The 12,812-nt window shown below is 39.5% G+C and overlaps 1 protein-coding gene across 7 annotated transcripts in view; it reads left to right on the forward strand.

Annotated features, from left to right (window-relative positions):
* LOC131975170 (citron Rho-interacting kinase) overlaps positions 1–12,812 on the forward strand; it is a 69,362-nt gene that overhangs the window by 32,981 nt on the left and 23,569 nt on the right. For 4 of the 7 annotated variants that reach the window (XM_059337743.1, XM_059337746.1, XM_059337744.1 and 1 more), the window contains exons 13-17: positions 112–304; positions 1,802–1,999; positions 2,107–2,160; positions 8,797–8,994; positions 12,136–12,329. In XM_059337743.1, the coding sequence (XP_059193726.1) occupies positions 112–304; positions 1,802–1,999; positions 2,107–2,160; positions 8,797–8,994; positions 12,136–12,329 (837 nt within the window). The remainder of the gene's footprint in view (positions 1–111; positions 305–1,801; positions 2,000–2,106; positions 2,161–8,796; positions 8,995–12,135; positions 12,330–12,812) is intronic. The other 3 variants (XM_059337745.1, XM_059337747.1, XM_059337749.1) reach the window with 1 other exon arrangement.

The following is a 12,812-nucleotide window of genomic DNA, read 5'->3' on the forward strand; positions in this document are numbered from 1 at the left end:
ATGTGGCTGCAAGTTAATGTAAAGTAACTTATTGGATGTGTTTAGAGTGTATGTACACATAATAACACAATATCAGGTTGCATTGCCTCCTATTGAACTTTTTTCCACAAGTATGTGTGGTTTTGACAGGAAAGCCCAGGAGGAGATGATCTCAGAGCTGCGCCAACAGAAGTTCTACTTGGAGTCTCAGGCTGGGAAGTTGGAGGCCCAGAATGCCAAACTGGAGGAGCATCTAGAGAAGATGAGTCAGCAGGAGCAAAGCAATAAGACCCGTGTGATGGAGCAGGAAACTAGGCTCCGCGAGGTGAGGAGGTATTGTAGGGAGATGGAGGAAAAAACTGGGTTGTAAAGTGGGATTCATGTGTGGATAGACACACAGGTTAAACAACTTATTTCTTTCTGATTAACTATCCAAATGTGTCACTTCTATGCCTAGGTCTGTTTCAGTGCCAAATCATAATAATTACTAGACCACTTCTATTTGTACTGATCTAGCTTTGATGTATGTAACACACATTTAATAGCTCTTCTGACTAAATGTTCATGAAATATATAATATTTCATGAACATTATAATGAATGCATCAAGACCCAGCAGCTTATAAATCCATGATTTAATTATTATGTATAGGTTCTAACCACTAGGTTGAATGCTAGAAAAGGTAAACGATGTATTGATGTCACAATACCAGGTATTTAGTAGTAGCTAATGCCAGTGAAATTCTTTAATACTCAATGACATATCTGGATGGCTGAAATTATTGGTGTTTATCCAGAATTCATAGAACCTTAACCTCAATCAACTTTATTAATGAATAATAAAATAATAACACACATAAGATGACCTCTTGTCATAATAAGAATTAGTAACCCTAACCGTAAACAGTTTACATATTGCTGTACAATTACACATCAATTGGTTACATCAAGTTCTGTTTTATTCTTCCTAAACACTAGAGTTCATTGTCATCCAGGTATTTCATACCATCTTTGGCAATCAGGAGGAATTCATAGAACTAAAGTTACATTCGTAGCCTCCTTATTTCTCCCGGGGTGTGGAGCAGAGAGAAAGGTGCACTGCTGACTCGACAGTCTGCTAACTTGTTGAACTCCCTAATTAAAAATAAAAAAATAGCTGCTTTGTTTCAACAGTGTTAGGATACAAAACATGCATGTCGGCTCAACTTCAACAAAAGCATAGAACAAAAAGATTCCTTTTAAGATTCTCTGGGGAAAAAAGATAAGAAAAATTATAATAAAAATAATATTTGAAATAATTAATCATAATTAAAGGGTTATGTTCACACTGTGTGTGATGTGAGATCATATTTTCAGAAACATAATACAAATATGACTTTTTGGATCCTGTTTTGCTGAAAATTAGTTTGACCCAGTGCTCAAATGATGAGGGTGTGACTGTTTTCCGTTGTCACAAAATATTCCTGCATCCTGTTAACATATCCAGTCGGCATGTATCTGAAGTTTTTTAGGGGTAATGTCCAACATACACCAGTTTGAGCTCTTGTTCAGGGAGTTTAAAAGGCAAGAAATCTCAAACTAGATCATTCAGTCATTGACTGGCTGGTATTGATCAACAGCCTCATTGGCGCAATGCAGATGTCTTATGGTAATTTTGTAGTACCTGGCACAAAAATGGTTTTAAAATCGTTACTATTTTTAAGTCAGATTCAATCAAAAACTACAACGAATCGAGGCAGAGTCAAGGTGAATGGTCAGTATCTGAACCTTGGGGTTAATCACTTCTCTCACCCTTGATGGCCCTTTTCTGTCTCCATTTGTAGATTGGGCTGGAGCACGAGGAAGAGAAGCTGGAGATTAAGCGTCAAGTGACAGATCTGACCCTGTCGCTGCAGGAGCGTGAATCCCAGATCAGCAATCTGCAGGCAGCTCGCCACGCTCTGGAGAGCCAACTACAGCAGGCCAAGACTGAGCTGGAGGACACCACTGCAGAGGCTGAAGAGGAGATCACTGTACTCAGAGTGAGAGAGACAGAAAGTAGAAGGATACTGAAGGTGATGTCTCTTTTGATGTTATATAAATCAGACAGTGAAATGTGTCCCTCTGTCTTTCTTGTCATACCTGCTAGGCACACAGAGATGAGATACAACGCAAGTTTGATGTCTTGAGAGACAGCTGTGCAGTAAGCAGATTCCTCCTTTTTTAGCTCTTTCTCTCTTTCCAAGAATAGTCAGCTCCTCTGGCACTGAATACCAGCTGCATCTTCACACATAACTAACAACTTAAAGTAGACATAAATATTCTGTCCATATGTATTTCTGTCATTCTTGGGAGAATCGTTCAATCAACCAAATAATTTCCACAAGGTGAGTCCCTGTGACTTTAAACATATAATGAATTTTTATCACACTCACCTCCCTTTGAGTCCTTTTTGTTGAAATATAGTCCTCACGGCTCTCTTGGTATAATGTATGACCAGAGCTCACACTAATGTTGTCAGAGCTGTCCTAAAGCACTGTGTGGTCACAGTGTGAATTTCTGTTGCAAATAGATGCCAATCTTAACACAAATGGTAGATTAATTCTCAATTGAATTGTTAGTTGTCAATGTGCACAAATGATCATGGAAACAAAGTGAGCTACCATTACCAAAATAAGCCCTGTAGGAACAATTACAGGAAGAGAATAGCTGTTTTTCTGTCATCATGGTGGTTTGGCACATGAACACTCTGGGTACTCAACTTCACTTGGAATCACTGTGGTTTAGTTAAGCATCTCACAGTCCACACACACAGGTTTAATTAATTAGAATTAATTACTGGGTGTCATTTTGTGGTTATTTTCTGAGATATTATTTCCCCTCTTTTACAAAACCATACCATTTTGTCACTTGGCTTCTGATATTGAGGCATCATATGAAACAAACCTACTAATGACGCTTCAAAAAAAATTGTAGCCGCTTTTTGTAATAGTAACATGCATTGTTATTTAAAGGTTTAATATGGAACATTTCAACATTAAAATGTCTATTATCTAAAAACCAGCAGCTGTATGTAGGTTTGATATTTTTTGAGTTGTGTATGTACCCTAACCCTAAATGTTTCCAACAATGTTCAAACCATTGTTTGGAGAACAAACAGGAGAAATCTGTAATTTTATTTAAAGTATCGGTGCATTTCATTTGGTCACCTCTCAGTGGCATCATATCCCCTTTATACCCTGAATTTGAATAACTTCTGGGGAAACACAGGAAACACCAGATGGTACATCAGAGAGTGATTGTAAATAATTCAATGTTGCAGAATTGTACCCTGTGACAGTAAAACAGCATTTTCCTCTGCCAGACAGCATCATTTTGCCATTAGTTGCATGCCATTTTGCAACACAGTAATCCAGTAGAGACCTAATTTATTGATATGAATCCAGCTTACTACAATGTGATACTATAACAGAATGCTCATGCCAGCTACCAAGCTAATAAGTATAAAATACATCAACATAATTTAGTATGGTTGTTTTAACCATGGACAGCAGCGCTGGGCTACCCCATAATTCAATCCACCACATAACATTAGCTACAGTGGCTATATGGGAAGCCCCCTCATCTAATAGTAAGCTAGCAAATAATGCAATGTTAGCTAATGTTACTTGCAACAATTTTATTAAAATGACAAAATGGTAACAAATCAGACAAAATGCAACATAAATAAACACATTACACATTACATTATTTCTGCCTCATCCCATGCTACTTCCCAACATCATCACAGTCTTTTGTTATTGTTTTTGTTTGAGGGACCCTATAGCAACATAACTCCAAGGAACTTTAACTGTACCAGTTGCACGGATATAGTAAAAGCACATTGGAATTCTTTCAGTTTTATTGAAACTTTATTTTTGTGTTATTATTATGTAATGTTATTATTTTTGTCGGTGGTGTGGTGTTACTGTGGAGCCCTGGGGCCTCATGTATCAACGCTGCGTACGCACAAAAACATTGCGTAAGCTGTTTTTCCTGCACACATGTATGAAAAGTGAACTTGCCGTGAGAATGGCCCCCGTTTATCAAACGAGCGTATGTCAGAAAGTGAGCGTAAAGTGGGCGTAAGATGATTTCTACACAAGCCTCGGCATTTATCACGTCTGCTCTCAGCTCGTGTACGCAAATTTGAGTCAGCGTGAAGTCCACACGTCTGAGTCGGAGAATTGATCTTAGACTATTGTATCAATGCCTGGAGCTGATAAAACTCTGTGGTGTTTTGATTTTTAATAGTGACAAAGCAAAACATGTTTAGACTACAAAATTTATCATTAAAACATAATCCAAAAATAAATACACTCTGCAATCGTGAAATTCTTTAAACGGAATACCAGCCGAGGCTATAAAATGTTGTTGTCTTCTGCTGTTTACTGTTATCCAGCTCCGACACCGGAGCGTCAGCGTCTCTTTTACCACCGGTGCTGCCCGAATAGAAACATTTCCAATCAGCGCTGCCACACGCTCCTCTGACTGGGACATCATTATTAGTAAATGTAAAGAGGTGAATAATATATCTCCATCATAATAATAACAATATTCGGATATTACATAGATTATTAGGCTTTATATATCACGATGTATAAATTAATTACTCAAACCTCGCCGGGAGTTTAATGGTCCGCTACTCTGTTGACAGCACCACTGATTTCCTTCTTTTTCACTTTTTAAGCTGCCAAACAAAACCAGTTTGTTGTGTTGCAGCTGTTGGAGGTCAGCGTCACATTTTCTGACTCTGAAATTCCTCTTCTTTTGGAATTAAAACTCACTTTAAAACATTGTTTACCTCCTTCAACCAAAAAGCTGTGAAAACTTTTAAGTCGTGCTCCAAATGTAAAATATTCAATGAACTTGTTTGAGTTTATAACTAGAAGTACTTTTATTTCATAAACCTCCGTCGCTGCGTATTTCTTTAATATGTCTATATTGCCCCTGTTGTCATTTGTAACGGTGCATTTTGCTAATAAAGCTGGCTTTAGGGGGTAAAAAAATCCTCTTTTTGGCCGTATTGCGCCCTTCGGTGTCGTAAACTCTGAAGGCGAGTCATCTGAATCGGGTATATATTAGGGCGTGGTATTTAAATTACGCATGTTTCGAGCCGCCACATTTATGAACAGCCGATCATTTTTACGCTGTGGTTGGCGAGATACGTTCGTTTGATAAATCACACGTGAACCCTGTCATAAGATGAAATATACACTTAGATCTGCGCTCGTTTCTACGCTCGCTTGATAAATGAGGGCCAATGTGCGGTGGCACCGCAAACTTTTGTTTGGCAGAAACTACTGTCTTTTATGCTCTATTTAAAACGTGTTTCATGTCTAAACTCATACTACACACAACTGGCATTATTCTTATAGTTCATAGCTCTCGGAAAATGGAGGAAAATACCGTTTTCCACCATCAATAACCCGTTCTAAATATGGGGGGATAGATGATTTTTTTTTCATCTATTATAATTTTTTTAGACTTCACCTGCGTAGTGCTGCTTACTTGTGCAATGATAGTATGTTGAAGTCTATATGTTTTGATGTTAAGATTGTATATTTTCTTAAGTCTATATATCCTGCTATTTCCACTATTTTATATACAGAATTTCCCTCCGGAGATCAATAAAGCTCTTGTGATTCTGATTATGGAGTGCATACATTTTTCACAGTTAACCTGCCTTAATTACTGTGTCAAAGTGCCGATCGCGGACCGTTTCTCCTTTGGTTTAACATGGAGATGTTAACGCTGCAGGTGCACAGCGATCCATGACGCACAGATCTCTCTCCCCGGAGAAAAAACGTGTGTTGGAAATCCTTTCAGAATAAGTCAGGTGTGGTGCATATTTGATCCTGTATGTGATGTTTAATTGGGACAACAAGCTAAGTGTGGCTTATAGACTGATGCGTAAAAATGATCTTGGCACGCATTATGCACTGGCAGCTCTAGCGGCTCCAACTCAATAACGGTGGAGTTTAGAAGGAGCGTGTGTTGACGGACCCTTCTGCCATGGTGCAGGTCTCTGATCCGGCTGAGTTAACAACCACAGTGACATCTTGTTGCTGATCCCAGAGCTGAGGCACCAAAAAGCTTATTTTCCTGCCTCCACCCCGGAGATCACCACTTCCACCTTGCGCGCAGCGCCAGTAAGTTTATTTGCCATTGTTTTGTCGATAATCAGCGGGCATGCCGGCGATTTATAGTCATTTACATATCATCTGCGTATTCATTTTCGGGAGGAGCCGGGGCGTGGTTGGTGGCTCGTGCATGTGCGCTCAGTTCCACGCTGGTTGGGATGTATCAAGGAAAGGTGCGCTGTGCTTACGCCAGGTGAACCTGGCGTAAGCACAGTTTGATACATGTGGAGGTCAGTTTGCGTACGTACTTTTCTAGTTTTGGGAGTACGCCATCTTTCAGTATGAAAGCTACGCACTCTTTGATACATGAGGCCCCAGGTGTCCCACTAACCTTGAGAAATGATGATGTTATGCTTAAGGGATTTGAGTTCCTTCAAACTCATTTACCTTGAATAAACATCAAGATCGTCATGGTCTTCCTTTATTCCATTGCCCTACTTTTGAGATCCTCCCACTCGCAAACTGTTCACAAAGCACTGTCCATATATTCAGCTGGCCAATGTTCAGGCAAACACAGCCAAATGCTGCAACAAGCAGAGCTTGAAATGCCACTCTATTTTTTCCCTTGCTGAGATTTGTGATGTCTTTCTCTTTGTCTGTCTGTTGAACACTTTGGACCGAAGCAAGATATTTTGACAACTACAGTGTGGGCAAAATTGTCATTAGATTTATATGAATATTTTAATTCTTAATATTTATTACCACCCCTTGACAGTTTTAGTGCACCATCTAACCCAGCACTTACATCAGGTATATCAAACATATCAAAGTGCCAGTTTCTTTGAAATATACTGAACCCCTTTCTGCCCCTCTAAGGATAATTCTTTCCATTGTGGACATACCCCAAATTTTCCACTTTATTTGCCAAAATGTTAACTTCAATTTGCACACAAGACATCCGATAATGCTATGAAAGTGCTATGAAATTTGCTGAGTGTACACATTTTATTTTTAACCACACTACGTTAGACTGTAGAAATCCTTCGTTCGTCCAAGGCAATCAAGACTTTTTGCATTTCTTGTTCCCCGTTGGTGGAACCACTACCAGTTCCTACCAGAGCAGGAACTGGTAGTGGTTCCACCAACGACATCCCTCTCTACCTTTAAACTCCTGAAGAACCAGCTCCTCAGAGTGCATCTCTCCTAGCACCAAATGACAATTCTACTCATTAAAGAATCCTCGCTAGCACTTAAGCTGCATTACTGGCTGTTATTGCATTATAACTTGATTGTTCCCCTATTTTTCTGTAAGTCGCTTTTGATAAAAGTGTCTGCTAAATGACTAAATGTAAATGCAACATTGGTTAGTCATTTTCTCAAACTGACAGTGTAAGAAGTTAACTACAAATTTGTTCCATCCATATCAGTGACTCATATCTCATTAGCAGTCATTTCACTAAATAGGGGTTATTTTTAAAAAATGTGAAGGTATCAACTTCAGGTGGATTCACCCTCCACAGCATCTCTGCTACTCAGTCTGTTTCATAGAGAGAGCAGATGTTCCTCTGTATTTTTACCATCCGTGTACAGTAAATTTTACTCTCATTTCAGTCAAGGAAATAGTGAGACTGATTTAATGCCTCTTTCACAGGGCTTTTTATTTGTCATACACCCACTGGCATCACAAATAGTATTGAGCAATTTGCATTCAGCAGTGTTGAGGATGAAAAGCTCCGGATGTGATTTACTTTAGGTCTGCAAGTTGCTGTATAGATGGGAATGACAGACAAGTCAAGTAAATATAGAGGCTTGCCGGATCACCACTGTATCTATTCCAGCATTGACTTCCTCGCCCCGCCTTAAGTATTTAGTTTCTGCTGTCAGTCCCTGCCTCAGGGGAGCAGAAGCACTGAGTCAGTACAGAACAGACAGCCAATTTATGGACTTAAAAGCTTTGCCTCCTTCCCCTCCACCCGCCACCTGGAAGTTGTGCGTGGTACACATGTTCCCATGAGAGCTGAGAATAAGGAGCTCTTACAGACGGCCACAACAAGCCTGTAACCCTCATTTCCCTACAGCGTGCACAGCAGTGATGGCTGATTAGAAGAACAGACTGATGCTGATGAAATGATTAGCCCGCTCCTTGCTCTGAATGCTGCCTGGTTTAAACAGATATCATGCTTAAATGCATGATATCACAAACCTAGATATCTACATCATGTAACAATGCAGCAGTAGATTTTAGACTGTGTGGGTTGCTTGGTCAAGCTTTTGTGTGGAGCAATAATATGCACAATGCTATGCTTACATGCGGAATGTAAGAAAGAATTTAAATAATTGAAATTAGTGTGCATTTACCGTGTACAATGAGTGTACATCACAACAGTAGGGATGTTTTTTCCAGACCCTTTTATCCAGTCAGTGTGTCAACTTTGAAGCTTAGAAACCTGATGTGGAAGTGGATCAGAGTCATTAATCTGCCTTTCATGCATGTTTTGAAGCTTGAATGAAACATGAATAGTATAAATGATAGCCTTAATACATTTAAGTTTAGGACTCAGTTAAAGGGCAAAAATGCACACTGAAACACCTAATTGTGGTTTATCAAGAAGTCTTTGCTCCCAAAATATATCAACCACATAACAACAGAGTGGACGCTCTGTATATTTTCATCCCTTTAAAATGGTAGTCTGAGTCTCCTTTTGCACTTCCTGCAGGTGATCACAGATCTGGAGGAGCAGCTGACCACACTGACTCAGGAGAACGCTGAGCTGAACCGCCAGAACTTCTACCTGTCCAAGCAGCTGGATGAGGCCTCTGACGAGAGAGAAGACCGGCTGCATCTCAGCCAGGATGTGGACAGGCTGCGCCGGGAGGTGGCCGACCGTGAAATGCACCTGAACAACCAAAAACAGGTCTGGAGACATCTGGAGCACTAGGACTTTTCCCAGTGGGCCCCATCACAATTGGGGCCAATGCAATGCACACCATACATATTTGTAAATAGTAACACTTACTTACTTATGATTACCAAAAAGTAGTTTGTTGAATTTTATTCGTTATACTGATTGGTGTGACTAGTGCTGGGCAATATGACTAAAATCTTCTGTCACTCTTCTATAAGTCACTTCATATCTCAACATCAGTATATATCACAATATAGCATTTTTCTGGTTATTCAGTAAACAAATAGATTGTATATAATAAGCACCTGGTAAAGTCTAATTTTGATGACTACACACCAAATTTTAGCCTCTATAGTTTGCTCAAATTAATTTGTATTGCAATAATGCAGTTCGGCCACTGTTTTTTTTTTTCTTCCACATTACGATAAAAAACATGAAGCAAAATATATATGATAGATATTTTTATATCGTTTTCACAATGTTTTTACATATTGGTCCGTGTTTTGTTAGTTCTCATGCACAAGCCTGTAGGTCACGTGATACACATTCCTGTCAATGACACCAATCTGTTCTACAGGTGGCGAATGCAAGATTTTAAAAAAACAACAAGCTCTCAGAATACATATGTTTCAGTTAGACAGTTAAACAGTTAAGAAATATCCACAGGGCACCTTTAGATTGATTGTAATCAGCCATTTCGTTGATTACACGTGTTGCATCTATGAGTTCTGCTTGTATTTTTTTATTTTTTTATGAGAGCTGTTTCAGGGGAGATTGTACCCTAACATGACTCAAAATGAAACTGCAACACTGCAGTCCTCCAACCATTCATTCTGTGTAACACCTTGGGCAGTCTATCACCAAGTGGTGAGGCAATCAACCAAATAGCAGACTTTTTAACTCAGTTTCTTAGTCACAGTGCTTACCATTGAGCCAACCACTGTGCTCTAGTAGTTTTTACATTTCTGCATGAAATTGCCACAAGATATCAGCTGTCATTGGTTGGATTATTTTGAAGGAACTATCCACGGGTTTCTGATGTCTGAGACAGTTGTATTGCTTCCTCTAGTTCAGGTTCCTTCCCCCTGCCCACTTCCCACTCACAGCCAGGCAGACACCAGGTTTCCACTTACTCACATTATGTGATATCTCCACACTACCTTTGACAGGTGACCTAGACATCTCTCCCAGCTCTGACAGTGTTAAGTGTAAATCAGGCAGCAGAAACCCTGGGAATATTTCAGCATTGTTATATGCTGTATTCTGGATGAAGCATAGAGAGCGTGAGCGAGGAGGCTTTGTGATGTGTGTGCTGCCCCTGTGGGAGGATCTGTGTGTGGGTGTCCAGTAGCGCTCTTGGTCCTGCTGGTTGTGTAACCAGCGATGGAAGTCATAGACGAGGGATGGGGTGGTGTGTGGGAGGGATGTGTCATCCCCATCACTCCCAGGTCGTGTCAGCTGTGGAAGCGTTGGACTTCAGAGGGCCGTGGTGTTGCTGCAGCACCAGCACAGGCTATATTTGTCTCCCAATGCTTTGTCTAAAGCAGTGCGTTGTAAGACATAAAACACAGCACTTTGTGTAGGCCCTGTGAATAACAAAACGTTCTGTGCCCAAACATGTCATGTAAACAGGAGTACCAAAGCTGTTTTTAATTGCAATTGAGGAGTTATTATTTACACTGAAGGTACACATAGTCATTTACATGGTAAGCTAGTTGTTAAACTCCAGGTATATTGGCTTTAAGCTGGCATCAAATACCCCTGTGTCTGGGGTTGTGATTTATTTTTGGCCTGTTATTGTTTTATGGTGCTATGGCTCACAGAGTTCCATACCTGATATATAAATTAAGAAATTGCTGTTAAGATATCTTTCAGCGCCGCTCTCCTTTCTGTGTGATGGTCTGTGACTAACATGTCCTGGCAGGAGAAAGATCAGGGAGTGGACATCTCCTGTTTGTGTAATGTGATTTTGATGCAGATCACTTACGTGCTGCATATACCAGGAAAAATTTTTTTTTCCGAGCCCACTAGAGGGTTCTGTCTTTTCAACAAAAGGTTGAAAGTACACTGAATTTCAATTCCTTCAGCATGTTTCTATCCACAAATACAACTATTTATGAAGCTTAATTTGGACATCACTATTTGCTGTCCACTGGTCTTCCTTGGATTGCTACAGAAGGTGTAAATTCTGGAGAGAAGACTACACACAGCTACTTCTAACCGTAGGCTGCAATACTAAGCTGAGAGTCAGAAGGTGACAGTGGTAGTTGTATTTTTACCCAAGTACTATACATAAGTACAATTTTAAGGTACCTAAGCTTTACATGATTACTTCCTTTAAATGAACAGTATATGCTTTCTTGTAATTGTACTCCACTTAATTTCTAACTGAAATGTTGTACTTTTCATTACACTGCCTTTTATTTTGCAGCTATACTTACTAGTTAATTTGCAAATTTGACCTACAAGTCAATATTATAAAGAAAATACATGGTCGATTTCAAGTCTCACAATTCTCCAAATCCATTAGTTAATTAGACTTACCATTTTTAAGTCAGTTTTTCAAGCTTTTACAGAACTGAAGCTTAACTCATTGTTAGACAAATCAGTAGATCATTGGCTTTATACCCTGCCTACTATTATTTACATTTTTTAAATATTCATTTAAAAAGATAGATTTCATGGTATCATTTTGCAGATTCTACATTTGATAATTGAAATTGAAAGCTAATTTCGAATGATTTTAGATTTAGAATTGAATTCACATCCATATACCCAAAAGAATGTAACATAGTAAAAGTGGTTGTACATGGAAACCTGCATGCAGCTGTCAAAATGGCAAGCAGGTGGCTAGCAGAAAATGGCGCTAACGCCACAGTCCCAAAAAAAACAGTGTAGACACAGTTCACAGTGTAACCTGAGAGTGAAGTGAGAAAAAAAAAACACAATTTCTTAATCAGTCAAAGAGCAGTTGTAGTCTTTGAGGCTACGTGGTAATTGACCTCAATACCTTTGAAGCTGCTGAACAACATTTTTCTCTTTATAAAATGCTGAGAATTAATTCCATGAAAACCTTGAGATGTTGAGTTGTGTCCATGGCACAGTTTGGGTATCAGGTGTATTTCTCATCTAAATCCTGTTATGTACCAGAACCTGGAGACACTGAAGACCACATGCACCATGCTGGAGGAGCAGGTTCTGGAGCTGGAGACTCTAAATGACGAGCTGCTGGAGAAGGAGAGACAGTGGGAGGCCTGGAGGTCAACACTAGAGGACGAGAAGAACCAGGCTGAGAGGAGGACCAGGGACATCCAGAGACTGCTGGACACAGAGAAACAGAACAGGTTATAAACACACACACACACACACACACTGTATAAATATAATGTTATGGACAATTATGGACTAAATTTATGTTTGTGTAATGTTTGAATTGCAATTTGTTGAGTTTCCTCCTTTCTGAAGGTTATGAGACAAACAATACGATATTTTGCAGTGCAGGAACAATTGAGACTTCAGAGGGTTTGAGTTTTTTTGACCCAAAGTGGTTTCAATAGCCAATGATAAAATTTGACCAAAAGATGTGACATTTTAGAAAGGGTTATGAGTTTCTTTTCGTAGACAGGAAAAAGCTCTTTTTTTTGCTCTGAATGTTGCTATCAGTGTTGGCTCAGCTCCCTCCGCCTACACACACAGAAAGCAACAGGTTTGGGCATATTCTCTAGAGTTTGTCAAAAGGTATTCTGGGAAATATATGAAATTATTTTCTGAGTTGGTGTAGGCAGGGCGTGTGATGAGAACTGGGTACACAAAAAGCATATTAAAAC

The sequence above is a fragment of the Centropristis striata genome, chromosome 7 (genome assembly GCF_030273125.1).
Source record: "Centropristis striata isolate RG_2023a ecotype Rhode Island chromosome 7, C.striata_1.0, whole genome shotgun sequence".
In the NCBI taxonomy this organism is placed as follows: Eukaryota; Metazoa; Chordata; class Actinopteri; order Perciformes; family Serranidae; genus Centropristis; species Centropristis striata.